General features: G+C 44.8%; 1 protein-coding gene and 1 long non-coding RNA gene across 6 annotated transcripts in view; one reads left to right on the forward strand and one right to left on the reverse strand.

The window, feature by feature from the left end:
• LOC119180191 (uncharacterized) overlaps positions 1 to 27,457 on the reverse strand; it is a 218,774-nt gene that overhangs the window by 103,507 nt on the left and 87,810 nt on the right. For all 5 annotated transcript variants that reach the window (XR_012885119.1, XM_037431334.2, XM_075869894.1 and 2 more), the window contains exon 6: positions 20,040 to 21,954. Coding sequence is in view for 4 of the 5 variants with exons in the window: in XM_037431334.2 (XP_037287231.1) it covers positions 20,040 to 21,954 (1,915 nt within the window). In the remaining variant the exon portion in view is untranslated. The remainder of the gene's footprint in view (positions 1 to 20,039; positions 21,955 to 27,457) is intronic.
• Positions 6,280 to 9,900, forward strand: LOC142767700 (uncharacterized). Its single transcript, XR_012885120.1, has 2 exons — positions 6,280 to 6,698; positions 9,205 to 9,900. It is a non-coding gene; the product is annotated as an uncharacterized LOC142767700 (long non-coding RNA).

Raw genomic sequence — 27,457 nt, forward strand, 5'->3', positions numbered from 1 at the left:
GGTTTTTTGCTATCCACGGTACAGATGACGCAAGTCCTGCGATCATGCGAACAAGGAACAACCACGATGGACTCCCTGCAGTTGCCAGACTACGACGAAACAAAAAATAAATGGAAAGCTTACCTCGTCAGAGCAGAAGCTTACTTTGAGGCAAACAGCGTTAGAAACCTGGCTAGTTTCAGCATTGTCTAGTTTCTACTAGGCAACACCAAAACTGACAGCTAGTTTCAGCGTCGTCTAGCGAAACCGCCGAGGTGCTAGCCGGCATGGTAGCCCTGCGTGCGCCAAATTAACTTACTGATGAGGAAGTCATTCAGATTTTGAATAAATACTACATTTCTAAAAAGCATGAGATAATGGAAAGCTACAAGTTCTTTAATCGCTCACAACTTCCAGGCGAAAGCGTAAGCGCATTTCTCGTTGCTATTCACCGAATAGCAGGCAACTGCAATTTTGGCACTTCTCTTGACCACATGCTTCGGGATCGCATTGTCTGCAGCATACACTCCAGGGCACCGAGGAAACAGGTGTTGCAAAAAAAGGATTTAACGCTAGAAGATGCCGAAGCATTGGCACTGTCTGTCGAAGCAACTGAAAATGGTGCATAAAGCATGACCTCAGAAGCTACGCCCTTGCTTAAACTACGCGCATTCGAGGCCAACACTCTTAAAGCTCCTTCTAGTCATGACGCGGTGTAGCATTGTGATAGACGCGAAAGCGGAAAACACAACGGCAACAGCTGCAAAGATGTGCCGCAGCACCGTCGGTAAAGACTGTGTCGCAACACATGCCATGAAAGGAAGAGTTTTGACTCTCGAAGAAGCCGTAGCTGAAGGAGACGATAATGGAGACATGTTGACGCGTGTGTACTGGTGGACCAAAACGACGATAAGGGGATTCGGCGGACACCAGGTAGTGGAGCTCTGGCTGATAAAAGAAAAAGAAGGTGATCTTGCTGTTCGGCTGCTGAGAGTCGCTGTGTCAACGTTTATCTGCCCTTGGTTCACGCTCCAAAACGCCAAAACTTGATTCAACACCAGTTCTCAACGTTAGCACTACTTTGCCTAAGAACAAGCGAAAGAGACTTTTTGAGCTACTGGTCGAATTCAAAGGCTGCTTTTCGACAACATCAAGAGTTGGCTGCGCGCCTCTAACCAAGCATCGGATAATTACCGAGGACATGGCGAGACCAATTCACCAAAACCCCTATCGCGTGGCTCCAAAGGAACGCGAAGTGATACAAGAGAAAGTCGACAAACTGCTAGAAGATGACGTCATTCAGCCCTCAAAAAGTAGTCTTCGTTAAAGAAAAAGACGGCAGCCTGCGCTTCAGTGTAGATTACCGAAAACTCAATCAGGTGACAAAGAGAGATGTGTATCCACTTCCTCGTATAGATGACTCTCTCGACAGACTTCGACATGCTCGTTACTTTTCATCGATAGACTTGAGGAGTGGATATTGGCAAATCGAGGTAGACCCAAGAGACTGCGAGAAGACTGCTTTTGTGACACCAGATGGCTTATATGAATTTAATGTCTTGCCCTTTGGCTTATGCTCAGCGCCTGCTACTTTTCAAAGACTCATGGATACCGTACTTTCTGGGTTGAAGTGGAAAACCTGCTTGGTCTGCCTTGATGATGTCGTAGTTTTCACCGCAACATTTGACCAGCACCTTAAAAGACTTGAGGCAGTTTTACAAGCCATACGGTCTGCCAGATTGACGTTGAAGCCTGAAAAGTGCCACTTTTGCTATGAAGAGCTGCCACTTCTTGGCCACGTTGTCAGTCACACAGGCGTCCGTCCTGATCCTGAAAAGATCACAGCTGTAGCACAGTTCCCGGTGCCCATTGATAAGAAGGCTGTCCGACGATTCCTTGGACTATGTGCGTATTATAGGCGATTCATCGCAGACTTCGCACGCATCCCATCACCGTTAAATCACCTCACGAGGGAAGACGTTGCCTTCCAATGGAGCAACGAAGAGTAAGCTGCTTTTAAAACCCTGCGCCAGCGATTACAGACGCCTCCAGTGCTTGCCCACTTTGATGAGAAAGCCCCAACGATGGTACACACTGATGCCAGCAATGTTGGTTTGGAAGCTGTGCTTGTGCAGCTGCAAGAAGGCACAGAAAGAGTAATCGCCTATGCAAACCGAACACTAACACGCGCCCAGACTAATAACTCCACAACTGAGAAAGAATGCCTTGCCGTGGTAAGGGCGGTCACAAAATTTTGCCCGTATTTATACGGCCGCCCTTTCAAAGTCATCGGTGACCACCATTCTCTGTGTTGGTTGACAAATCTTAAAGATCCTACCGGGCGATTAGCGCATTGGCGAGTCTCAGGCTGCAGGAGTACGACATGACGGTCGTACACAAGTTAGGGAACCGCCACATGGACGCCGACTGTCTATCCCGCTCACCCATTGAATCGGCAACTCTATCAGATGAGGAGGAAACAGCATTTTTCGGTGTGCTTGACACGACCGCCATTGCACAGCAACAACGTCGCGACCCTGAGTTACCTGCCCTAATTAATTACCTGGACGAAAAATCTCAGAAGGCACCAACGGTTTTCGTAAGAGCGCTGTCATCATTTTGCTTACGGGGCGGAGTACTATACTAAAGAAACTTCTCTTCGACAGGATCTGCCTATTTGCTCGTCATCCCAGCAGCCCTTCGCTCCGAAGTACTCGAAGCATGCGACGAGGTGACTTCAGGCCACTTAGGTTACACGAGAACGTTGGCCAGCTGGTACGGCAGCACTACTACTGGCGCTGCAGTACCAGCTGGCCTCCTGCAGCCCGTTCAGGTCCCAAGGCGCTGCAGTACCAGCTGGCCTCCTGCAGCCCGTTCAGGTCCCAAGAACACCATTCGACCAGATTGGCATGGATATTTTGGGTCCACTTCCTACTTCTACTGCCGGGAACCGCTGGGTTATTGCCGCGACTGATTACCTTTACCGTTATGCTGAAACAAAGGCTATCCAGAGAGGTACAGCAGAGGAGGTGGCACAATTTTTCATCAAGAACGTTGTCCTGCCGTATGGTGCACCAAGCCTCGTAATCACAGACAGAGGAACCGCATTTACGGCAGTTCTTTTGGATCAAGTCCTCATGCTGAGTGGAACAACCCATCGTAAGACCACCGCCTACCACCCGCAAACGAACGGGCTTACAGAGCGTCTGAACAAAATAATTGAAGACATGCTTTTAATGTACGTAGAGGACGACTACAAAAATTAGAACGAAATCTTGCCATATATCACGTTTGCATACAACACGGCCAAGCAAGAAACAACCCGGATGACCCCGTCATGTTAGATTTGATGCTAGGGCACGAATGCGACGACATTGAACCGGACGCCGAGATGTCTACAGAACGAGCGGAAGAAGCAAGGCAACTAGCACGCTTGCGAATCCAGCAACAACAAGAGTATGACGTGAGCCGCTACAGTTCTCGCCACAGAACAGTCCTTTACCAAACCGGAGACAGAGTATGGGTTTGGATGCCCATACTCTGGAAACGAGGACTCTCCGAAAAGCTCTTAAGGAGATACTTTGGGCCATGCCTAGTACTGCGACGACTAAGTGATGTTACTTACGAAGTCGTTCCCGACAGTTCGTGTAGTACGAGTCTTCGCCAGCACCGTCCTGAACTAGTTCACGTTGTACGCATGAAGCCTTATGCCAGGTAGTGACTGCGCAAGACACTTCTTAAAAAAAAAAACTGCACTATTGGTTTAACATTGAGGCAATGCTCTTTAAGAGGTGTGCAAATGACGCGTGGGTACTGGTGGACCAAAACGACGATAAGGGGGTTTTGCGGACACCAGGTAGTGGAGCTCTGGCTGATAAAAGAAAAAGAAGGTGATCTTGCTGTTCGGCTGCTGAGAGTCGCTGTGTCAATGTTTATCTGCCTTTGGTTCGCGCTGTACCGCGACAATATGAACCTTACTTGCTGCACGCCGCCGATAAGGCACAATTTTTCTTGCAGTGGAGTACAACTGACAATGAAAAGAGATACTGGATCGTCTGTCTGCGTTATTTCCTGAAATGTGTTTGACAAGCATCGCGAACAATGGCCAGCGCTTAAACCTTCACATGTGAAGTTGTCATGCTATGTCGGACCATTCAAAGTGATGGGAGAATTGCAACTCTGTGTGCTATTCAAAGAAGTCTCAGTTCTAACTGCCGTCCTGTTGTGCTCGATTGCCCTGGACCTAACCTGTATAGGCATGAGCTGATTTCCTTGCTCCACAACAAAAAACGGGGGTTCTAGTTTTGCAGCTGTTGGCACAAGACCCGCTACACGCAACACCAGAATCCACTGGGGCAGTTCACAACGTTGTAGATGACTACCACGACATATTCTCCAAGGATCTCGGCCCCATCTCGGGACCTCCAGCCACATTGCAGCTGAAAGAGGGAGCCGTACCGAAATTCTATAAAGCAAGATCCATACCTTACGCTCTAAAGAACAGGGTGTCGCAAGAGCTGGACCGGCTGGTAGCTATTGGCGCTTTATTTCACCAATGCAACATTCTGGTTGGGTCACTCCCATTGTGCCAGTACTTAAGAAATACAGATCCCTCAGAATTTGTGGCGACTTCAAAGCCACCCTGAATTCAGCCTGTACAGTAGAGCAGTACCCTCTCCTAGTGATTGAGGACATGTTTGCATCTCTAATTGAAGGGGAGTATTTTAGCATTCTTGATTTACGAGATGCCTATAATCTAGGCTTGTGCGAATAGTGAATTTTCGGTTCGAAGCGAATTCGAAGCAAATAATGGTTTTGATCGAATAATTTCAAATTGAATTTAAATGGTATGTATGACATATAAAAAAATGTAATATTTATCATGACCGAACTAACCTGCACAATAACTTTTTTAATTGAAATAGGGACTGCATGCAAATTCCACTTATTTTTTCATTCAAAAGAAGTCAAAACAACATGAGTAGTAGTTTCGGTAGAATGCGATTGATAACCTGTAAGATACTTAATGTCTTAAAATTTATTATACTTGGATCATACAAGCCATCATAACAAGCTTAATAAAATGAAGAATTGACTTGAAGGTAACATGTTCCTTTAAAGAGGCTTTGCAACACTTTTTGAAGTAGCCATGGAGCCAGAAACATGCTTGTGGCCTCACAAATTTACTGCCTTAGGTTTCTGGAATCAGTCCAGTACAAGCGGAGTTCCAAAAATTTGTTGCACGCTGCAACTGCATTCTCTCTTCTCATCTTGACGAAATAGCTGGAAGGTAAGCAGGGAAGAATGACACGGTGAAAGAAAATACTCCACACGCATCTCGTGACCTTGAGCATTTCTTTTTCTTCGGATACGCGGCTTTTCAGTGACATCGCGCACGCATCTCGTGACCTTGAGCATTTCTTTTTCTTCGGATACGCGGCTTTTCAGTGACATCGCGCATATACTCATGGACAAGCGGCGGCCCCGGTAACGACAAGCGCACCATGCTCTAATCAGCCGATGCCTGTGACCAGAGCCGTATATTTCTTCTTGGCTGCGACAAGTAATTTTTGAGCTTATAGTGTCATTTGCCAAGGAAAGAAAGCAATTTTTAGCTTTAAAAGTTTATTGTAGGTTACGGGCCACGCGCTGCGCTACAATATTTGTCTCGCGTGTTTTCGGTAGCCTCGACTACCGATCGGCAGTGTTTTCTGACCATGTTCAGTAAGTGTTGCACGGCCCTTTTAAATTTGAAGGGGGGCTTCACAACAAAATGAATTTTTCTTGGGTAGATGCGTTAGCTGCTTAGCACCCCCACATTGCAGTGAAACCACCTTTACAGGCGATGACATGCGAATTGATATACATTTATTTGTTCATTGCGAACACTTCAAAAATATTCAATAATTTAAATTCAAATCGAAGCAAATTCGAATCCTCCACTACTCGTTCAAATATTCGAAGCATTCAAATATTCACACAAGCCTACTATAATCAAGTTTCTTTTGGATGAAGCCGCAAGGAAGCTACGCGTCGTTACATGCATAAAGGTGTGTTTCCTGATAACAGGTTTTCCTTTAGAATAGCTTCTGCTCCGGCTATTTTTCAAAGAAAAATAGATGCAATACTGTCAGGTTTGGCAGGCGTCCAGGCATACCTTGATGATGTACTGGTTTCGGAGACTCGTGGCAATGGAAGTGAACGCCTGAAGAGCGTGTTGCAAGGGCTCCGTGAACACGGAGTTAAGCTAAGGTACGATAAATGCAGTTTTTGACAGCGCTCTATCACATATCTTGGCCATCCGATAGACAGAGAAGGCCTTCATTCCACAAAGAAAACTTGGAAGCTATCATTCAGGCACATCGCCCACAGGACGTCGCTGAACTGCGCTTTTGTTTAGGAATGCTGACGTTCTATGCTGACAGTTTGGCAGTGGTGCGCAAGCAATAGACATCAGACTAATTCTTCTGCTTTTTGCAGTGGTGGCCGATTATTCAAGGACCGGTCGACAAGACTCTACAGATTCGCCACGAACTGTGACACATGTTCGGTGCCTGATACCTGCTGATTTTCTACCACGTGGTGCTACATCACAAGGCCGATTAGGAAGACGTCACCGGCTTCAACTGTTATAAAAGGCTGCCAGCTCCGCGGTCTCACATGGTTTGGCAGCGGTGCGCAAGCAATAGGCATCAGACTAATCCTACTGCGTCTTGCAGGTGAGCTATACCTTTGGTTTTCCCTGCATATGTTATAAGTCTTTGTGCACTGCTGCCAAGCTCTGTTACGCTGGATCCATTGCATTGTATTTTTGAGTTTCTTAGTTTTGTTCACAACAATATCAAAAGATTTCTTGAAGGCTCTGGATAATTTCAAACGTGAAATGAGACTTGAAATGCGCTCTGTCAGAGAAAGTGTCAAGTTTTGTAGTGATACTTGCAATGAAACCAAGGCGATTAACACAGAACTGAAAGCTTTGAGGCAGGAACTTAGCGTCGTGCTACAAAGTAACGAAGCTCTCAAGAAAGACAATAATAGCTATCGCAACGAGTTGATGAGCTTGAACAGTATAGCCGTTTTAATAATCTCGAGCTTAAGGGGGTCAAGTCAGTCGACAATGCTGTTGACGTCATAAGAAAACTTGGCAAAGTCATTGACGAACGACTGTGTGCTGTTGATATTGACACATGCCACAAGATACCAACACGAGTGATGGGTGAGAGCAACATCATCGTTTGTTTCCTGCAACGCGATAAGCGACAAGCGGTTCTTGCGAAAGCAAGAAAACATCGTATCACAAACGAGATGCTGGGACTTACTGGATTTGATCGGGTCTACGTTAATGAGCATTTAACTCGTGCTAATAAACAACTACTGGGAGCCAGAATTGCCCGCAGGAAAGAAATGTCATAGAAATTCCTATGAACAAGCGGAGGCAAGATTTTGACCAGAAGGAACGAATCATCAAATGCCATCAGAATTGCCAATAAGGGTGATTTGTGCAAAATATCCCAATAGCTGCATCATTTTTCGTTCAAACAATCATGGCAATGTTCGAAGTACTGACCTGTTCTCTGCACAACCCTGAGTCTTTCAACGCTGAATTCCAAAACCGACACTAGGAACTATTCGTTATCCACTTTAATTTAAGAAGCATGAAAAACAAAGGTGATCAGCTCGATCATTTTTTTTTACGTCATTAACAACAGAATTTGATATAGTGGTGTTTTCTGAGACTACACATATAGCGGTCTCCTACGTCCTAGCGGAAGAGGTGGATGCCTAGCTGTTTATGTTAAATGCCGCTACCCGCACTCTGTGGTTGAGGACTGCTCCACTCTGTGCTTGAGGACTGCTCAATTATGACTCCCAGTGTTGAATGTTTGACTGTATCACTGTCTAATGTAATTGTAGCGGCAATTTATAGGCCACCGACTGGAAATAAGAGACAGTTTCTAAATTTCCGTGAAACATTGCTTGAAAAATTTAATTCCACCACTGTTCCATTTGTGCTCTTGGGTGACGTTAACATAAATCTATTGCATGACGATCCGAGCACTCACGATTTCAAAAGTGTTATTTCATCGTTAGAATGTTACAATCACATTACTTTACCAACTATAATTACTATTCACACCGCTACTCTTTTAGATGTCTGTGTTACAAGCACTCAACCAAGTAGTACTAAATGTGGATTATTGAGTTCGGACATTAGTGATCATATCCCAGTTATCCCCTTACAAAAGTTAAATTACTACGGTGTGCGCGGTATTACACTCAACTTAGTGCAATATTACTTATGCCATAGAATGCAGTATGTAAGAGTAAACGACATTACATCTAACCAACTGACTGTCACTTGTGGAGTACCTCAAGGCTCGATACTAGGACCACTATTTTTTATATATATTAATGGTATAACTAAACTACCAGGGTCTCATGACATAATCATATATGCTGATGATACAAATATAGTTTTTACAGCGAAATCTCTTGTACAAGCAGAGGCTATGGTAAACAGGTACTTAGGTAACCTACAATCATGGCTAAAATCCACCATGTTTTTTTTTAATTTATAGAAAACCAGCTATATTATTTTTAGAACGATTAATACAGCAGATTTAATTGAAGTCAACATCCAGTTTGGACACGTAAAATACATCAAGTTGAGTCTATAAAATTTTTCGGTGTCTGGTTCCACCAGAACCTTTCCTGGAACAGGCATGTCTCAAAATTAGCGTCTGAAATAAGCAAAAGTGTTGGCTGTCTCTAGAAGGTGACTAGTCTTGTACCCGTATGGTTGAGACTACAGATGTATTATGCGCTTGTATATTCTAAACTAACCTATTGTATTCTGATCTGGGGAACAACTACGACTACCAACTATCAGAAACTACAAGTACTTCAACAACTATCAGAAACTACAAGTACTTCAAAAGAGAGTTTTGCGGTACATTCATGATTACTGCAGCAGTACCCAGGATCTTCTCACTTTGCCATTTTTTCGTCACTATGCTTTACTTAAAGTGAATCAAGTGCAAACAGTGCAAACAGTAAAAGACTGACTTTGGAAGATGAAGGAGGCTAATTTGGAGGACAACCTTGTGCGGCTCCTGTTCAACTACAGGAAAACACCACAAAAGACGAGAAAATCTCCATCAGAATTACTGCTAGCATTCCAGTTACAATCACGATTGGATGCATGCTTTCCCTCAACTGTTGCAGACTCACCGCTGACATCAGATGACTGGGTGGTCCCCACGGAAAGCAGCATGGAACTACGGTGTCAGAGAAAAGTGGACACCAAGGCGTGTGCAGTCTAATTCAGGATTTCGAATGGTGACCATAAAAACTCCTCAATCTTTAGTCAGACGCCACGTGGATCAAGTGTGCCCTTAAAAAGAATCGCAGTCTCCGACATTGCCGGGCTCTACATTCTTATGAGAGTCTAATTTGTCCCCGCTACCCTCCGCTACAAGGTTCACCATGCTGCCCCCAGAAGCAATCACTACCGCAAGCCCCCACGACCATCCGGTGGCCATACCACAGGACGGTCCTACAGAAGCGGAGACCCCAAGCGCAGAACCAGTGCTTCAGCGTTCTACCATGCCACGCAAGCTCGTACAACGGTTCCATTTTCAAGAAGAGAGGGCCAAACACAGGACGGTCCTACACAAGTGGAGACCCCAAGCGCGGAACCAGTGCTTCGGCGTTCTGCCATGCCACGCAAGCTCGTACAACGGTTCCATTTTTAAAAAGAGAAAAGTGTTGCGAACAGCAAGCTGCCACTCTATGCTCCCCCTTTCCTCTCTTAGTGTTTTCTGTCTATGGCTGCCCGCCCCTTTTCCCCTTCTTCCCTCTGATACTAGGTGAAGCTACAACAAAGCTTACGCGATGCAATAAACGTCTTCTTCTGCCCTACTCTACGATTGTCTGCGTCTGCTTGCCGGGACTGAGCCGTCAGCTATGTAACGATAAGCTGTGTAACATTTTATGGAGGCTGTTGGAAGATGAATCAGTTTTCAAAGCTGACCGTGCTTTCGTCTGTAGATCAAAACGACATTGAGAAGAAGTGACAGTGTATGGGTCCATTCAGCAGATGTAATCTATAAGCAAGGAACCCTGTGAGATGAAGTCGTGGACGGCAGGGGCGTAGGCAGAAATCTTTTTCGGAGGGGGCACCAGCTTAATTAGAATTGGGGCCCGGGCAGGCAGATGTGGTCGACCGTTATTTTGTATGCTATATGTCACAAGTGAAAATGTCGGGGGGGGGGGGGGGGGGCATTAACGTGGTTTGCTACGCCACTGGTGCGCAGAAACCTGCATGGGTGGGTACACACATGGAGACGGACACCCGGGTAGAAGGTGGGGTGGTAGCACAGACTGCGGTAAATGTTACCTTGGTGAGAGAAGTAAGCTTTAGCAAAGACTGGAGCGGCACATGTATGATGTAACAAAGGTTTTGTTGAACGCACTGGTTGAATGAACAGAAGCAACTGGCCATGAAATAGACCAAAATAGAGTAAAACCCACAGAAATTAAAGAAAATGAATTGGACTTCCACGCTTTATCTCGACTCTCTGACAATTCAGACAACAACGCACATTCTTAAATGTAATGACGGCAACCACTCCCCGACATGTACGCACATGTCATATTTTAAGCTATACATAATAGGACTGTTTGCACACTCATTTTTTCTTGTGAACGAGGCTCCTGTGCAGCAACTGAGACGTTCTCCTTTTATGTGAACATTCGTGATCAATGCTCATTTTAACTCCATGGGCTTGAAATAATCATAACAGAGAAAGAAAAGGGTGACAGTGGCACTACCAGCAGCCCTGACAGTGGCATTGCGTACGGAGTGCGATGCCACTGTCAAATGGACATGGCACGCCACCAATAACATTTACTACAACATTTCTGAAAGTGCTGTCTGCAGAAGTCTGCACACGTGGAGTGAGAGCAAAACAACGCTGTTCAAAAGTGAAAGCATCGCGAAGTTGTGATTAAAAACAATGCATTCAGCTGCCAGCTTTCCTTCACAAGAGTGAGGTGAGATCATGTGATCCAACCCTGCACGTCACAGCAACAGCAGTGCTTGCACCTGTAGTGGTCGGCTTCGCGTCCTATACTTTTTTACATGTTGTGCTCTCAACACAAAAAGACTGTAAAAAATGCTTTGCTCTCTAGAGGGCACGGACGCCTGGATCGGTGCGCACGCTAGCCGTGATAGGGGCATGCACTGAGCTTTGATCCGCAAGGCGGCAACACCATTGTTCTGCGATTTTGAATGTCCATTCTTACACGCCGTTCATGCTGTACATGCGTCAGCAGGTGTTCCGGAGGTCTCTAGTCATCCAAGTTGCCATACAGACTTCAAACACAGTGCGCGCGGCGAGTGCACAGACCTTGGAAACGGCAACCCTGCCGCTAGTGCTCCTTATGGATGTGAACCCTTACTTCACATAACAATACGAGTTGTTGGCATTACATTCATTTCTGAAGAGCTTTATCGAAACTAACAAATTATACCTTTGTACCCGAGCTGGCCTAACTCAACAGAAGGCTAGTACAGGAACTACGGCCAAGGGGAAATGCCGAAGCGGTTTTTGTGCCGTCAGTCTTCAAACGTGAAGTAGACGCTGATAGCACAAGTTAAAGCAGTCTCACGATGCTACAAGATAGCGCAAGCCAGCAACAGCATCCTTCGCACGACGCAGCCACTCAGCCACCAAAACGAAGCAATATTTGCGATACCATGTTTATCATGTTTTAGCCGTCAAAAGCGAAGACCGGACATGTAACACGGCGTAGCCGCTTGACCACCAGGCCTGTCGGCTGTGGGGCCGCTCAGAAAGCTGCGCGTATTAAAAATGAAATAGGGTGCTCCGACTTGGAGGCATGCATTTATCAGTCAGATGGTATTTTAAAAAAGAAAACACGCGAAAAGTTTGCATTGGCACACCAGCACTCACGAGCTTGAAAAACCAGGACCTTTTAGTGGCATATACCGCAAGAGGGATTACAATGACGGATTTGCTTGTGGAAGTAATTACGAAAAAGCTGTTCTGGATGAATATCCATGGGGAGGAATAGTTCAACATGTTCCCATAATTTACATACTTTTCTGTGGGCGTGAAGCACAGAGAATTCGTTCGCAATGCCCCGAAATAGACGAGACAGATATTATAGTGGCCGACATGCAGATAATAGCGAAAATTGCTTTAATTACACACAGTAAAACTATTGAAATGGACGATGTCTACCGATGATGTGCCGCCGCACTTATGCTACCAATTCCCTTGATGTCATGAGCTGCTGCGGAGAGCGCATTGTGCCATAGAGCCGACTTGCACAATTACGACGTCAGCACTTAAGATTACTTGGGACGCACGTGTGACAGCTGATGATTCAGTCAAATAACTCTAGGTACGTGGTTGCGGCTTTCTGGCCCCGACAAGCTGCACGTTTTGACGCGCTGGTGTGGTTACTGCCAGTGATAAAAGTCGTCAAACCAGCAACTTCGGTGCAGTTTGGTGCAAGTTTTACTAGTTTTATCAGGATGGCACAGTAAATTTCGTTTGGTGCACTTTGGCACAGTTGGCACAGCAGTGGAAGCACTGCTTGTGGGGTTACACATGACATACTATTCGATAAGCTGAACACAAGAAAATGGGACTGATCATCAACGTATCTCCAGCACTGCATGAGATGACTTTAGCCATCAAACTGCAACAGAGGGGTCTTCATACATCTTCACTCCAAGGAACACTGATAGGAAAGCAATAGGCAATTTAAACTCTAATTACTGCCACCACCTTAGTTTTTATTAACAGACGACAGAATGAAGCTCAAAGTGTCATCTCTAAATTTTGTACCAAAGCCTCACTAAAGGAAAGCAACATCCTAAAAAATAGATTTAGGAAAAGTGTTTCAGTTGGAAATTGTTGACAGCAAAAAGCTGTGTTTAAGTGTACAAGTTTTAGCAAATACTGCTTTCAAAGCATGGCCATAATTAGACAGTTATAGTTTACAGTTAGCGTGATAATAGAGGTTAAGAAAATAGCGTTACCGTGCTGCAAATGCTCCTTGCGGACAGCGCCTTACAGTTTAGCAAGACAGCTTTTACGTGGTTTATATGCCCTAGCTGGGATGGTGGCACCATCTATCAGAGAGTGAATAAGTTAATGAAAACGAAAATGTTTGCCTGTGTCACAGCATGAAGCAATGTTAAAAAATTTTTCAGTAATAATAAAAGTAATTACATACAAACAACACACATAATGTGAAAACATTCATGCAGCTGATTTGTTTACATCAATCTTTTAATTGAGCCTTGAGACGTTCGAAATGGGAAGCTATCTGAAATTAAGCTAACTTATCCGTAATACTTGCTCATTGAAGCTAACTGAAGGCAAGCGAAGCCATTTTCAACAGCTGTTTGCTGTGAACGAAGTGAATCTTTCAACAACTACGCCAAAGTAACTTTGAAGCGACCATGCGAAACCACCGCCATGTTTTACGTACACTACATAAACCCCGCTAACAGGGTAACGTTAAATCTGAAGAAAAAAAAGCATGTGTACAGTGAGCAGTACGAGTTACATATGTTACTACACGTGCGCACTTCGATCCTGCTATCCCAGTAACCCCACTATTCTGCTTGGGCAAACTATAACTGTCTTGCTTGCACGTGCACAGTAATTATTTTGAAAGCTGTTTATTAGAGCTGGCAAATGAAAAGATCTTCAGTACCATGTGTGCAAATTCACCAAACTCTGACGAGTGCACCATTGCATTGGCAAAAGCACAGAGAGTGGGCCAGGTATGTGCGAAATTTTCATCTTACTAAGGCCAGTATGCACAAGCCAACAATTTCCTTATCTTACATTTTCATTATCTGTTTAGTGCCTTTAGTGCATGTGATTAACAAAGTAGGTCAAGAGTCCAGAAATCGATCTTGCAGTTATCTTTCAACCTGTTACGGTTTTTGTCGACCAATAACACTGTAGAGTGTACAGAAACTTCAGAAAAGCATATGATAAGGTTTGTGAATACCGGCCTAAAACTCGCAACGTTGTTTATACATTCATCTAAAAGAATTCAAAAGCGAAATCTGTCTTTATTTCCAGTATAGACCCCTCTTTCCCCTCAATGAAACTTTCTAGCAAGTTAAGCAGTTTGGCAGTTCCTACGGAACCAAACACAATATCATGTGCTAACGTCATGATAATGTGACAAATTTTGGTGATCTGGTGATGTCATAGGGTAATGTCACCTAATGATTTTGGGCCCATATGGATAGGTTGGGTTTGGCCGAGTAAGTGCCTTTACTCATTGCAATGCACGTGATTTGCATGTCTTATGAATTGTGCTCTTCAATGCAATGATAGGAGGACATGCTTTCTGTGTCTCACTTGAGTTTACCGTGTGCCCAGCAAGTATGTATGTTGCATTGAATGACATTATATATTCTCCTTTGTGCTTCCTCATCACGCCTGCACCATAACATGGCAGATACCACCCTAATCACCACTCATATTCATGCAGTTTTGAAATAGTTCATGACAAATAAAAAGAAAGTGGCGTCCTACATATCTGTCGTAGGATAAGTGAGGCAAGTGTTTTAGCATGAACAGAGGCAAAGCTATTTTATCGTGCATACATGTAAAATAACTATTACTGATGCCCAGAAAAGGGGCTCGGCGTAATGATAGCCCAAAAATAGTGCGAAGGAGCTTTATCGGGATCTTCTGAATGCAGAGACGTAGGTGTAAGATCCAGTGTGCAACATCCACGCTACATTTTTATCAGCACAAAGAAAAAGAACATTGTCAGATTATTAGCCACCAGCAGACAGCAGATGAAATCGCACATGAGCGTGGATGACATCTTTTCGTGGCAAACAAGGTCGTTTGTGGCCACACAACATAGTGAATGGCAGGCTAAGCTAGCACACACGTGACCTGATATTGTCTGAAACATTTGTTGCTTCATACCTGGATGCTTGTAGCCGACAGCATCCCAAGAAGAGAACTCTCCCGAGCATTCGCAAAAGATTTATGAAGTGTGGATCTAAGCCCTCCTTTCACCACAGTCCATAATTATCATCACTAGAAGTACTGCATAAGTATAGCATTTGATCTACAAAATATTGTTCTCAAATTATTTCTAGAAAAAATAAAATTTTTAGAGCATAAATCGCTTGCGTTATGGTATGTAACAGGATAGAGTGTGGTAGGAGTAAGGGGCTGCTTATTAGAAAGCTATTGAGAAATAGATAAAAGGAAGAAGAGATTTCGCAAAGCTGACTGCAGTCTAGCTCAGCAAGATAAAATCTGAATGGTGGCCATGAGCAAATGATATAGGAGTGAATGGTAGCGACAGAGGCGGTAAAAAAGAGGACTGCATGCAGGTGCTTGTTGTCACCACACATCATCTTCACAATCTACATCACCACATCAATGTTATTTACACAGAACACAACTGCTGGCACCAAAGTGCGCAAAAGTGAAAAGCAGCTGGGCTTCTCTTCCCAGCTGGCCTCCCGGTGGGCCGAATCCACCCCATACTGAGGAGGGCAAACTACAGTGAGCGCGCCAGTTTACTTGGCAGGCGTCTTTGAGTACTTGACCGCCGAGCTGGTGGAACTGGTCGGGAAAGCGGCCCGAGACAACTACGAATCTAGGAGCATGCCACATCAGCTACACCTAGCTATCCGAAACGGGAAAAAAAAAAGGGAGATTTGCAGAAGCCAGCCATCACCCAGCCATCAATTTTATTTTGTCTTCGTTTTCTATAGTAGTCTCATCTTTAATCTGAATGTAACAGAGTTCTCGTAACGAACCAGCACGTCAGGATTTAATTTTTTAAAGCAAAAAAAAAAACTGCGTTTTGATCACTTTTCTAGGTGAGTGCAGTGCCTCCAGGTTTTTTTTTTTTTTTTACCTTCAAACATCATTTCAGAATGCTTACTGAATGCATGCAAACACATGCAAAACAGAGCATGCAAAGAGGCAAAGCTGCTGGTGAGGATCAGGTAACATCAGATCTGCTGAAAGATGGAGGAGAGATTGTGTTAGAAAAACTAGCCACCCTGTTTACGAGGTGTCTCTTGACGAGAAGAGTACCAGAATCTTGGAAGGATGCTAACATCATCTTAATACATTAAAAAGGAGATGCAGGACTGATAGTTGGGCTCGTTGGTGATACATTATGGGCACTACCAGCGCACAAACTCACGGGACAAGGAGAAGAGACACAAACAAACGCTGACTCTCAACTGAAGAATTTATTGAAATATACAATGGATGCAAGCCCTTGCTCAATAAAATGACAGTGCTCTTCAAACATAGCGATCAGATCACAAGAGAACTAGTGGAAGCACTCTATATCAAAAAAGAAGGGGAATCCTGTGTCAGTCAGACATCAATATCTTTACATGAAAAAGAAGAAATCTTAATTAGTAGTATGTTTGTTTGAATGGAATATGCCGCGCCTGCGCAGTTACCTGTAGCACAAAATTGTTAATGACATCTACACGATCCTTTGCTGGCCCTCTGCGCATGTTCTGTGCTTTTTATGTTATGTGTTTAGATAACTTGTATATTTAAATAAATTCTTCATTTGAGAGTCAGCGCTTGTTTGTGTCTTTTCTCTTCGTCCCGTGAGTTTGTGCGCTGGTACTGCCCATAAAGGAAGGAGATGACAAGGACTTGAAGAATTACAGGCCGATCGGCTTGCTCTCCGTAGTATACACGCTATTTACAAAGGTAATTGCTAACAGAGTTAAGAAAACATTAGGATTCAATCAACCAAAGAAACAAGCAGGATTTCGAACAGGCTACTCAACAATCGACCACATTCATACTGTCAATCAGGTACTAGAGAAATGCTCAGAATATAGCCAACCACTATAGCCTTCATAGATAACGAGAAGGCATTTAATTTAGTAGAAATATTAGCAGTCATGCTGACACTGTGGAATCAGGGCGTCGATGAAGTGTATATAAACAACCTGGAAAAAATCTACAAGGGATCAACTGCTACCATATTACTTCATAAAGAAAGCAACAAAATACCAATAAAGAACGGTGTAAGGCAGGGGGATACAATCTCCCCACTGCTATTTACCGCGTGCTTACAGGAGACTTTCAGAGGCCTAGAATGGGAACAGTTAAGAATGAATAAGAGTTGATGGATAGTACTTTAGTAACCTGCGTTTTGCCGATGGCATTGCATTGCTGAGTAACTCAGGATTACGAAATTTGACAAGGAGAGCAGGAAGGTGGGTCTTAAAATTAATCTGCAGAAAACGAAAGTAATGTACAGGCACTGCGTGTTCTTCCTCTTTTCTGACATCGGCACTGAACTACGATAGATTTTGTTAGTTTCAAGGCTGTGGAACCTTGATTGATTTGATTGATTTGTGGGGCTTAACGTCCCAAAACCACGATATGATTATGAGAGACGCCGTAGTGGAGGGCTCCGGAAATTTTGACCACCTGGGGTTCTTTAACGTGCACCCAAATCTGAGCACACGGGCCTACAACATTTCCGCCTCCATCGGAAATGCAGCCGCCGCAGCCGGGATTCGAACCCGCGCCCTGCGGGTCAGCAGCCGAGTACCTTAGCCACTAGACTACCGCGGCGGGGCAGGCTGTGGAACCTTTCAGCTTCAATAATGAGTAAATAATACAAAAGCAACTGCATGTTCTGCGGGCTCCAATGCTCAAACCACACCGTGAAAGGCGTCATGAGCATGCTTGGTTTTCTTTTTGGCTGGCGATGAAAGAAGCCGTGGGCTATCAAACTGCACATCGTCAAAATCATGCCAATAACAATGTGGTTCCCAGGGTGCACTTGAAGCGGACTGACTTCTGGGACGCAACAAAATTGCTCAGGTTTCCTTTACGAAAGCCGCGATATGGTGAGTAACCACACGCCGTAGTACGGACTTCAAGATTAATTTTGACCATTTGGGGCTTCTTAAAGTGCTTTTAAATTCAATCACGTGGTTGTTTTTATTTTGCATTTAGCCCTAATAGGGCTGAATTCCGGGGCGGTGGAATTTCGATAACCTATTGAAATTCCACCGCCTTGGCCCGCAATTGAGCCCGTGCCACCAAATTCAGCACCCCTGCGTGGTGAGTGGTCCTGAGACACAACAGGCAAGTGCCTTCTTTTTCCTTAGGGGGGGGGGAAGGGGGGGGGGGCTATAGTAACACGCTAAATACAACTATGCTTTTGCAAGTGTAAAAGACTTAACAGCTCGCCGCAACCACAGAATTAGATAAAATTAACTAGAGAGGACACTGGTACTGTGACCGTTCAGCGACCATGGGAATTATGGGTATGACATCGATTTGCCTAGTTTTCGTTCTCACGGGCGGCAAACGAACTTGGGGTTTCGTTTATTGCTGTGTTTTGGTTTTGTTGGGAAGAAAAGAACCAACCGTTTTTCACTTCGTGACCCGATCTGAAGTGGTAAGCCTAAAATGTCAATATTTCGAAGCGTAACTCCCGCACATTTGCCGATTTTTGTTTCATGACAAAGCAGCTTCAAGCCATGCGAAGCCAGAGCGAACGTAAAGTACAAAGACTAGGCAAATCCATATCATAGCCATAATGCCCATGCTCGCTGAAGCGTTACGTGTTGTAGCTTCCATAGACACTTGCGCAAGATTGATTGATTTGTGGGGTTTAACGTCCCAAAACCACCATATGATTATGAGAGACGCCATAGTGGAGGGCTCCGGAAATATAAACCACCTGGGGTTCTTTAATGTGCACTGAAATCTGAGCACATGGGCCTACAACATTTCCGCCTCCATCGGAAATGCAGTCGCAGCAGCCGGGATTCGAACCCGCGACCTGCGGGTCAGCCACTTGCGCTAGAGTTCCATCTAGTGTGTATTCAGGAAACTAACTCTATGGCCGCAGCTGACACATGCGAGCCGCAATTGGAAAGAAACCGCCACTGTCCACGTTCGAGCGCAAGCCTGTCTAGGGTGCCCATATTTTAGCAACGTGATTGATATATCAAGTCTTAAGCCTGCATCAAGAAACGCAAGCAGTTTTTCCAACAACATCAATACGAAGATCGAAGCAAAGTAAGCCAGTTCGGCGAGATGGCCTGCAGTGTCACATGTTTATTTATGAAATGCCCAAGCATCGTGGTTCCCGATCTCGCTCATAGCTTGCAAGCTGACACTGTTTTGAATAAGTGGCACACTGGAGCACCAGTTTATAGGATTACGCATTACTTTATGTAATGAAACAATTGTAGCCCATCTTTGCTGGTATGAAATCAGTAAATGAAACCGGCACCCTCGGTCAGAATGACTAAAGTGATAAAGGCGCAACGTCATGTGTCTCCCGTGCTGTTTACCATTGTCGATATACGGCTGCGTGATCGCCGCACCGAGCAGATGACGAAAATCTGCAGAGTTTGACGCACGCTGAATGCCCGATCCGGAAGCGCAATGCGATGGAACGACTCTGAACCGGCTGCTGCACGAGCATGTCAGACGTCAAATACCGCGAAAGATCCCACCCCGTGTTCCACACTTTATGCACTCTAGCATGAGCTGCTTCCTTCATGGGAATTTTAAATGCTATGGAAAGTTATCCCAGCCGAAATCGGCGGCAACCATGCAGTGACAATACCTGTTACGAAGACTCCACGCATGCAGGGGATCACCCCACTGACGACCACGACCATTTTGGTTTTATTGTGACACCCCCTGTAGTCACTGAAAGTTGCGAATAGCATTTTTTCGGGACAGTGCAACTTAACTTCACGGTGGAATTACAAACGGTCAATGTACACTTGGATAGGTGCAGTCGCAGTTGGCTTAGAACCCCTTCAATGCAGAAAAGCAACCTATACAAGAGGTTAGGTGCAGACTGTCAAACCTATGCGGTCAAAATTTCCATTAAATTAAAATTTCAATCGAAGCAAATCTGAATGTGTTATTATTGGTTAAAATATTGAATGTGCTTGAATATTTCCACAAGCCTAAAAAAGAACAATTAAAGAAAAGACCATAACTCACTTTAGCTGCTCACTGCCAGAACTTGCAGAAGACTCATCCAATGAACGTCCACTGTTTTCTACAGAGCCAGCCAGCTCGGCGAAATAATTCGCTTGGTCCCCACACTGTTCATCTGCAGCTTTGTACTGTTCTTCCCGCTCTTCAACATCACCTGATGAGTTCAGACTAGGGGCCGCATCACTCTGCTCTGCCCAAGATAATGAGTCAATACTGTTTTCAGAGGAACAAATTCTGCTGGAACTGTTTGACAATGGCCCAAAATTAATGCCATCTCGATCCCAGTCTTTAACAATAGCATTGCAACAGCCTCGATCCCAGTCACCAACAACAGCCATTGGCAAGGTGCCAGCAGTCGCAGCACTGTCTCTGGTAAAAAAGTTGGGCAACAAGGAAGATGAAAATTCAGTACAACCGTGATCAAGGGCATTGATGAGCATGTTATCCACTACAGTCTCTTCCACAGAATCGTCGTCGGGTACATTCAAGATGCTGTGCAAAGTGTTGTCAGCAATGTCATCTTTAACATGTTCTTTGGTCACAGCTACCACATCAACTGCAGAGGAAGTCCAAGGCACAATGCGCCCAGTCACTTTGGAAGAGTTGTCAAAAGAGACGTCACAACTGTTGTCCCCGGTCTTTTGGGTGGCAAGATAATTAACCCTGATGAAACTTTTTGGAGTGTCACTGAAGGCACGAGAAATTAAGCGTCCATCAACACAGTCCCATTTACCTGGTAAGGTCGACGCTTGTTGAACTCCAAAACACAACTCAGGCACTGTTGGCTCAGCAAATAGAGGAGATCCTTTTGGGCATTCACTGTTACCTTCCAGTGCATAAAAGTTGAAACTTCTGCAAGAAGGCACGGCTTCCTGTTCCTTTCCTGAATGCACAGGCACAGAGTAACTTTGTAGTTGAACATCACCAATTCGGTGACTACTTTCGTCAGCACTGTCACCTGTCAGTCGTGGGCTAAGGCTAAGATCATCCATATCACTATCAGCTTTGACAAAAGTTTTTGACATTTTGAGCACTTTTGTTTTGCAGATTCGTTCTTCTGCCCTTCTGGCACATGCGTATTGCTCGCTGCTGCCAGGGATCAAATGCGCTCCTGCCTTAGCATGGGAGTTGCAGGGTTGAACAATCTTGACAGCTGCTCCATTCAAGCAGTCACTACCGTCTTGGTGAAGTCCTTTCAGAACCAGCTGGGCCAGGGACGGACTGTGGACAACAAATGATCGCGATCGGCACAGGGACGGCACCGACACTTTCGTTGGGAAGCACACGTCTCTGCCTGGCAGTGAGAGTGATGCAGTCACCATAGTCGTTGGCTTAGCTGGCGTTACCTGTGTCGTCCCAGACACCATCGCTGGTGTTTCAGGCAACATTGGCATCGTCGTTACCGTCTCTCGTGTTTCGAGTGACATTGGCATCGTTACCATCACTGGTGTTTCAAGTGACATTGGTGTCGTTGTTACCATCACTGGTGTTTCAGGTGACATTGGCATCGTTGTAACTGCTGTGCTTGATGTCTCCTGTGTTATCACTGTGCTCGTCACAGGCATTGTTGCCGGAATCATGACCGATGTTCCCATCGCTTCCATCGTCACTGGTGTTTTAGGCGATGTTACCATCATCACTGTCGGTGTTGTGGGTGATGTCACCAGCATTGTCGCTGGCACACTATTCGCTGGTTCCTCAGGTGTTGTAGCCGGGGTCACTCGCTTTGTTGCTGGTGGTGCCGTTCGTCTCACTGAGGGTGTTGTAGGAGCTGACTGCACATCCTGCCTAAGTGTAGGTGTCAGAGGCGTTGCCAGTGTTGTCTCTGTCGATGTTTCACGCACCTCTGCACCTGCTTCCTGAATGGCTGGCACTGTATCTTTTTCCATGAATGACTTGTTCGTGTCTTTTAGATAACCTGCATAATACAACAAGTGACCTCAATGAAATAATAGATGCAGGGTTGCATTCAAAAGTAGCAAGCATGTCAAACCGAATAGTAGGCGAAGCGTACAATAAAAAAAAAGAAAATGGGCATTTCGTCTTAGCAAAGTCATACACGCCACACCGTTTGGCTCCTGAGAAGCAATCAAGCCACACTTCTGTGGCATTGGTAAAAATTAATACAAGAGTCCAACACGAGGCACTTAGTGATATAGTGCAAGGATTGACAGCTCTAAGACAGGGACAAAAGCGCTCACAACATGAGCACTATGTGTGACCACCTAGCTTGATTCAACCAAAGCAATTCATCACTTCAAGCATTACAGTACCAACAAGCATCATTATCTGTCATAAATATAGTATTACCTTTTCCCCTGACCTTTTGTACAACCATAACAACACGTTCACAGTAATAGCTGGCGCTTGCATATGTGCATCATGGTATATCAACAGGTTCAAAAGCAATAAGAAGGACGAAGCACCCAATCTCGGTCACACACACGCAGACATTTATTAAAGGCTCAACCAACTTGCGTTATACACAATTGACTACAACATTTGCGTTATTTGCATTAAGCAGATATGTGTCGATATGTATAAATTCACTTCATAGTTCATATAAGGAAGGCAAAGTCAGGTTCAGACATCAACAGTTAGTACCAGCCGGGAAAACCAGGAGCATCCCAGACGCAATGCTTTGAAGCCGTATTTCCATGTTCCACTGGTAGGTAGTCTCGTAATTAGGTGGCGTGTCACGAACGATTGCCATTGGTGCACTATAAGATGACTGACGTCCAGGTACACTGCCCAAAAACTTCCGTCAACAATTTAGAGCCCCAGGCTCAAAGGCATTGGCAGGAGCCAGGGTTTCATGGCCGCAAGATTGCTTCTTCTGCCGATCTCTGCGTCTCCCCTACACGCTACTGCTGCACTCCTCTTTTTTTTTTTTTTCTAGGATTCTTGCGCCACGAAAATTCCTCCAGCTCTTTTCTTCTTTTCTTTCGAATGTCTGCATTGCGTTAGCTCAACACCTCCGTTGTCTTTGTCGTCCTTACTTCCCCAGTGTCCTTACACGCAACACATTACAATGTGTTTGAGACTGTACAAACATATTCACAAAAGTATGCATGTCCAAAGATGTTCACAAGATCACTGAAAACCTCAGCACAGGTGACTATACAGCGGATGAGATTCGAAACAGCGCAAGTGTGCGCACTAGAGCACTCGACGGGCCCCAATTTCTCAGCCCGGGCCCGCTTCATGAAGCCCAAGAGCAGCCTGGGCCCATGGTTCCAAGCCCAGACCCGGCCTGAGCCTAGGTGTACATGACTGGGCCCATCCCAGGCCCCTGGTTCCAAGATCGAGCGCGGCCGTTCATTACTAAACTTATATAGGGCGCACGTGTTCACGACCAGGCCTGGCTCAGACCCACTACATGATATTAGTTCTTGATAATGATCATTAATGATGTCTTGCACTTTGTAGCGGGTGATCTGATGGAAAATCCGGAGTGTAAATGCACCAAAATGTTGCTTTGTCTGCGGTAGTAGCTCAGCAGCTAAGCTTTTTTGCTGTTAAGTCGTAGGACACAAGTGTGCTTCCCGCGGTCATGGCGGCAGCATTTTGATGGGGGTGAAATGAAAGAACATCCGTGCACTTATCTTTAGTTGCCCATTAAAAAACTTCAGGTGGTCGAAATTTTTCCGGTCCACACTACGACATGCCTCATTATGCCTCGCCACCAAGGAATATAAGTGAAATGTTGCCTACATAGCACTATGATGATTATGACAAGCGCACCATAGGGGTAAAATCGGAGCGTGAAATCGACTGGAAGAAGAGAAGAAAAAAAAACTGGTGCAGGGAGCGTGCACAGCTGGGTTCGAGAGTGGTTGGGGCTTTCGACACCGTGTCTTGGGCGCTCGCCCTGGTCAAACATGACCTGGGCGCCAGCGAGACATCAGGGTGCAGGACATCGACTTAAGCTCGAGCCAACGAGCTACACAAGAAGGCGTGTTTCCACCGTGGACGCTACCGCGACGGACTCGACGCCACGTTGCCCGGTGCTACGGTCACCCCAATGACAGTGCGCTTGAGTGTAGTCTTGAAAATTTGGTGGTGAGGGAGTGAAGTGCGTTGAGTGTTAAGACGTTAGACCTCCGTCTCACTAGGACAGGAACTTCCCCGTAGACACTCTTTAACTTTGTATCGTCCTGATGTTCGTTTCTGTGATATGCAATCTTCGTCAAATAAAATATTGTCTTTGTATTCATCAGGTTGTCTTGAGTGCATCCGACAACCTGGGCCCGTCGAGTAAATCCTTTACTCACCACAAGCACATAGCAAGTCATTACAATAACAGTAATGTGAAAATAAAACTTAGCAAATTTATTTGAAAGAAGTGTACAGCTAACATTAAAAGTAGTAGCGAACTCGGGCATTTTTGTAAATTTTCTTTTCTACACTAACGTTGGAAGCATTATCTACACAATTTTATGAAGAGGCTCCTGATTAATAATTTGTAGAAGAAAGATAAAAAAATCTTAACGTTATATATGACAAACAACCACCAAAAGTAGATGAAATATAAATTATTCATATTCTAACACCATGCACAACATAATTCTACAATCAAGCTGCTGCACACCGTCCTTGTGCTATGCCTTATAAAAGGTGTCGCCCTTCTTCGTGAAACAAGGATAGAAAATGCACTTAAAATAACACCCAGAGACACAAAAAGACTGCACTGAAAATCATGCCACAGAAATAGGAGTGTGAAAATGCCAGCAAAAGACGAAAATATACATTTTCCAGTGCAAAAACAGAAAGTTGTCCAAACTCTCTGGCTCAAAGCACAGCCCCTGTCTTGGAGTACATACCCAACTGCACTAAAATTCTGAAAGCTGCTGGTGCTAGTATATGTGGGATACGAAGTACTTTTCTTACAAGAAGTGAAAGCCGACAGTATTTTCTACACTTGGCTTTCCACCATCCAAGCAGTTTCTCATGGTCCTCACTGTCCCTAAGGTAACTGTCAGCTACTGGTCTCTGCTCGTTTCTCCTTGTGGCAAACACAAATGTACACCAATCCACAATTCACATACTTTCCATTCACATTGCCATTTTGTAAAGCCATCCTATGGGCATTTTTACTTGAAGAAATGCTAGCGTCCTCGACTTTAGCTTGCATATTTCTGAGAACCAGTTGAAGAAGCGGTAAGGTACTTTTTCAGTTTTGGATAGTACATCAACACAAGGGTCAGCATTACTACATTGTCCTCCACAAACATTTTCCCGCTGGCCTCCTTGAAGGGCTCCAAGAATTCGACGACCTCCGTCAACGTAGCCACAATGACGTCTTTAAAGAGTGGATTTGCCCTTGAATCTTGGAAGTTCTCGATTGCATCGTACTGACTTAGCACAAACTTGATCACGGCGAGCTTCGAATTCCACCAGCTTGACACAGAATGCCTTAGACCATGTAATGCATAACAAGTGCGTGTGCTTAATGGCTCGACTTTGGCCTTCTAATGAGCGAGCCTGAGTGCGGCCCGACCCCTAGACTCAATCACGGGTTCGCCTCAGGCCCGCACTTTCTAAAGCCCCTGAAACATCGTAAAGTAGCAACGTATGTGGTTCAACGCGTGCCTCCTTTCTTTCCTCCTCCCTTCAAAATCTCCAAGGCTGGCACCGCGCTAGTATTGGCCAGATTCGGTCACGTGAAAACGCGCGCAGCGTTCGTTTGTTTACAGTCGCTCTCGAAGCACGGACTCGCTGTTGTACAGCGCATCTATTTAAACGTTGTCCTGTCGTGCACGCAGTGCTCTGAAATACTTTTCAACTAAGATTGACGTCGGAGTTGTTTGCGGTTGGCTGCTGTTGCGCTTTCTCATGCCAGAACAAGTATAGTGATGACCAAATGCTCTTCACCGGGATAACACCTGCTAAGCGCGACGAGTTGCGACATAAAAGGTGGTTGCGCAGAATCCCAAGTGGGAACTTCAGGCCAACATTTTCAACTAAACTTTTCGAGCCTCACTATGAGTACGCATCAAGTTTTGCGTAATTTGATGCCTGTTCTAACGCTGTACACAGTTAATTGTGCTGTAGGCTACCATCTCTCCCTCAGCTTTCATTGACGCCTGTTCGGGGTTAGTTTTTTGCTCAATAAAACATGTATGTTTTCTGCTTGACATGGTGTGCCGACTGGTTTAATGCAGTGTGGGTTTGTGTGCTGCACGCAAAAGGACGATCGAAAATTTGATTGCAAGACCCAAGAGATTCTGCACTGGTGTTTTGAATAAACAAGACCAGAGTGTAAAAACTGACATTAAAACTGGTACTCTTCGTTGCTTTTCGTTCTGTACTTGTATATTTTGGAGCGAATTGCTTTCTCTGGCGCTTGTACTTTGATCGATCAGTTGGAGGAGTTGTGATACAAGGGCAGCTATGCAAAACATGCATGCCTTCGAGTCGTTGGTTGTTTGCATCGTTTAGGAACTGCAAATATACGCACCATTTCAGGCGATGGTTCACGTGCTATATTATGTAAAGGTTTATACAGTGGAACCCTAATTATTTGACCGTCAGGGGACCACGCAAAACCATCGTATAATCCGGGCACCATACAACAAAAAACAAATATTATAGGCAGTGACACTAAGCCTTGCCCAAAAAACGTGTACACTGTCGCGTAATTAAAACCCGAGCCCTAAACCAAGAACAACCATGTTTATTCTACTGCTCGTGCCCGAACTTCTTTCTTCTCTTCTACATCTCCCCCTTGTACTGCGCGTTCCAATCATCAGCAACACAGACCACCTAAATAAGCCCACGGCATAACCTTGTGCCTCTGCAAGGAATGTAGATTAAATTCTTCTTGCCAGTGGCAGCTAATTGCAGCATTACATACTTAAGGGAGGTGCGAGCAAATCTTTATTCTCAACTTTAAAAAAATAAACCCAACGCGCATCTTTCTACTGTTGAACTGAGTCCGCAAATTGCCTGCGCGTGAAAATGAAACCGAAACCTTGTTGGCAACAGTCTGCCATCAGACAAGTCAGACACAGTGTCATCACTATCACATAATAGCGACGAAGGACAAGTTGGCAGGAAATGCCTTCGTGCGCTACTGAGCTGTGCGCATTGTAATTGTTGGCTTGTGAAGTGTAACTAGTGATGTCCCACTGTTACTATGTATACTTTCCACTGTGCAATGACTAATTCTTAGTACGTTCATAATCCTCGAATTGAAATGCTTTTTGCTGGTGATGATATTTTAAAATATTAAAATTTCATAGGGTAAGCCATACAGCCTGTCCTGTCAATTTATCTGCTGTGTTATGACTATTTAGGTCTCTAACAATAATGGTCTACAAGGACTTCTGCTGTGCAATTATAAAAGGTCTTTACATTCCATTGTTAATCCGAGAAAATGGGGGACCACAAGCACACAATTGAGAGCAGCATGTCATTGC

Source organism: Rhipicephalus microplus, chromosome 7 (assembly GCF_043290135.1).
Source record: "Rhipicephalus microplus isolate Deutch F79 chromosome 7, USDA_Rmic, whole genome shotgun sequence".
NCBI classification, from domain to species: Eukaryota; Metazoa; Arthropoda; class Arachnida; order Ixodida; family Ixodidae; genus Rhipicephalus; species Rhipicephalus microplus.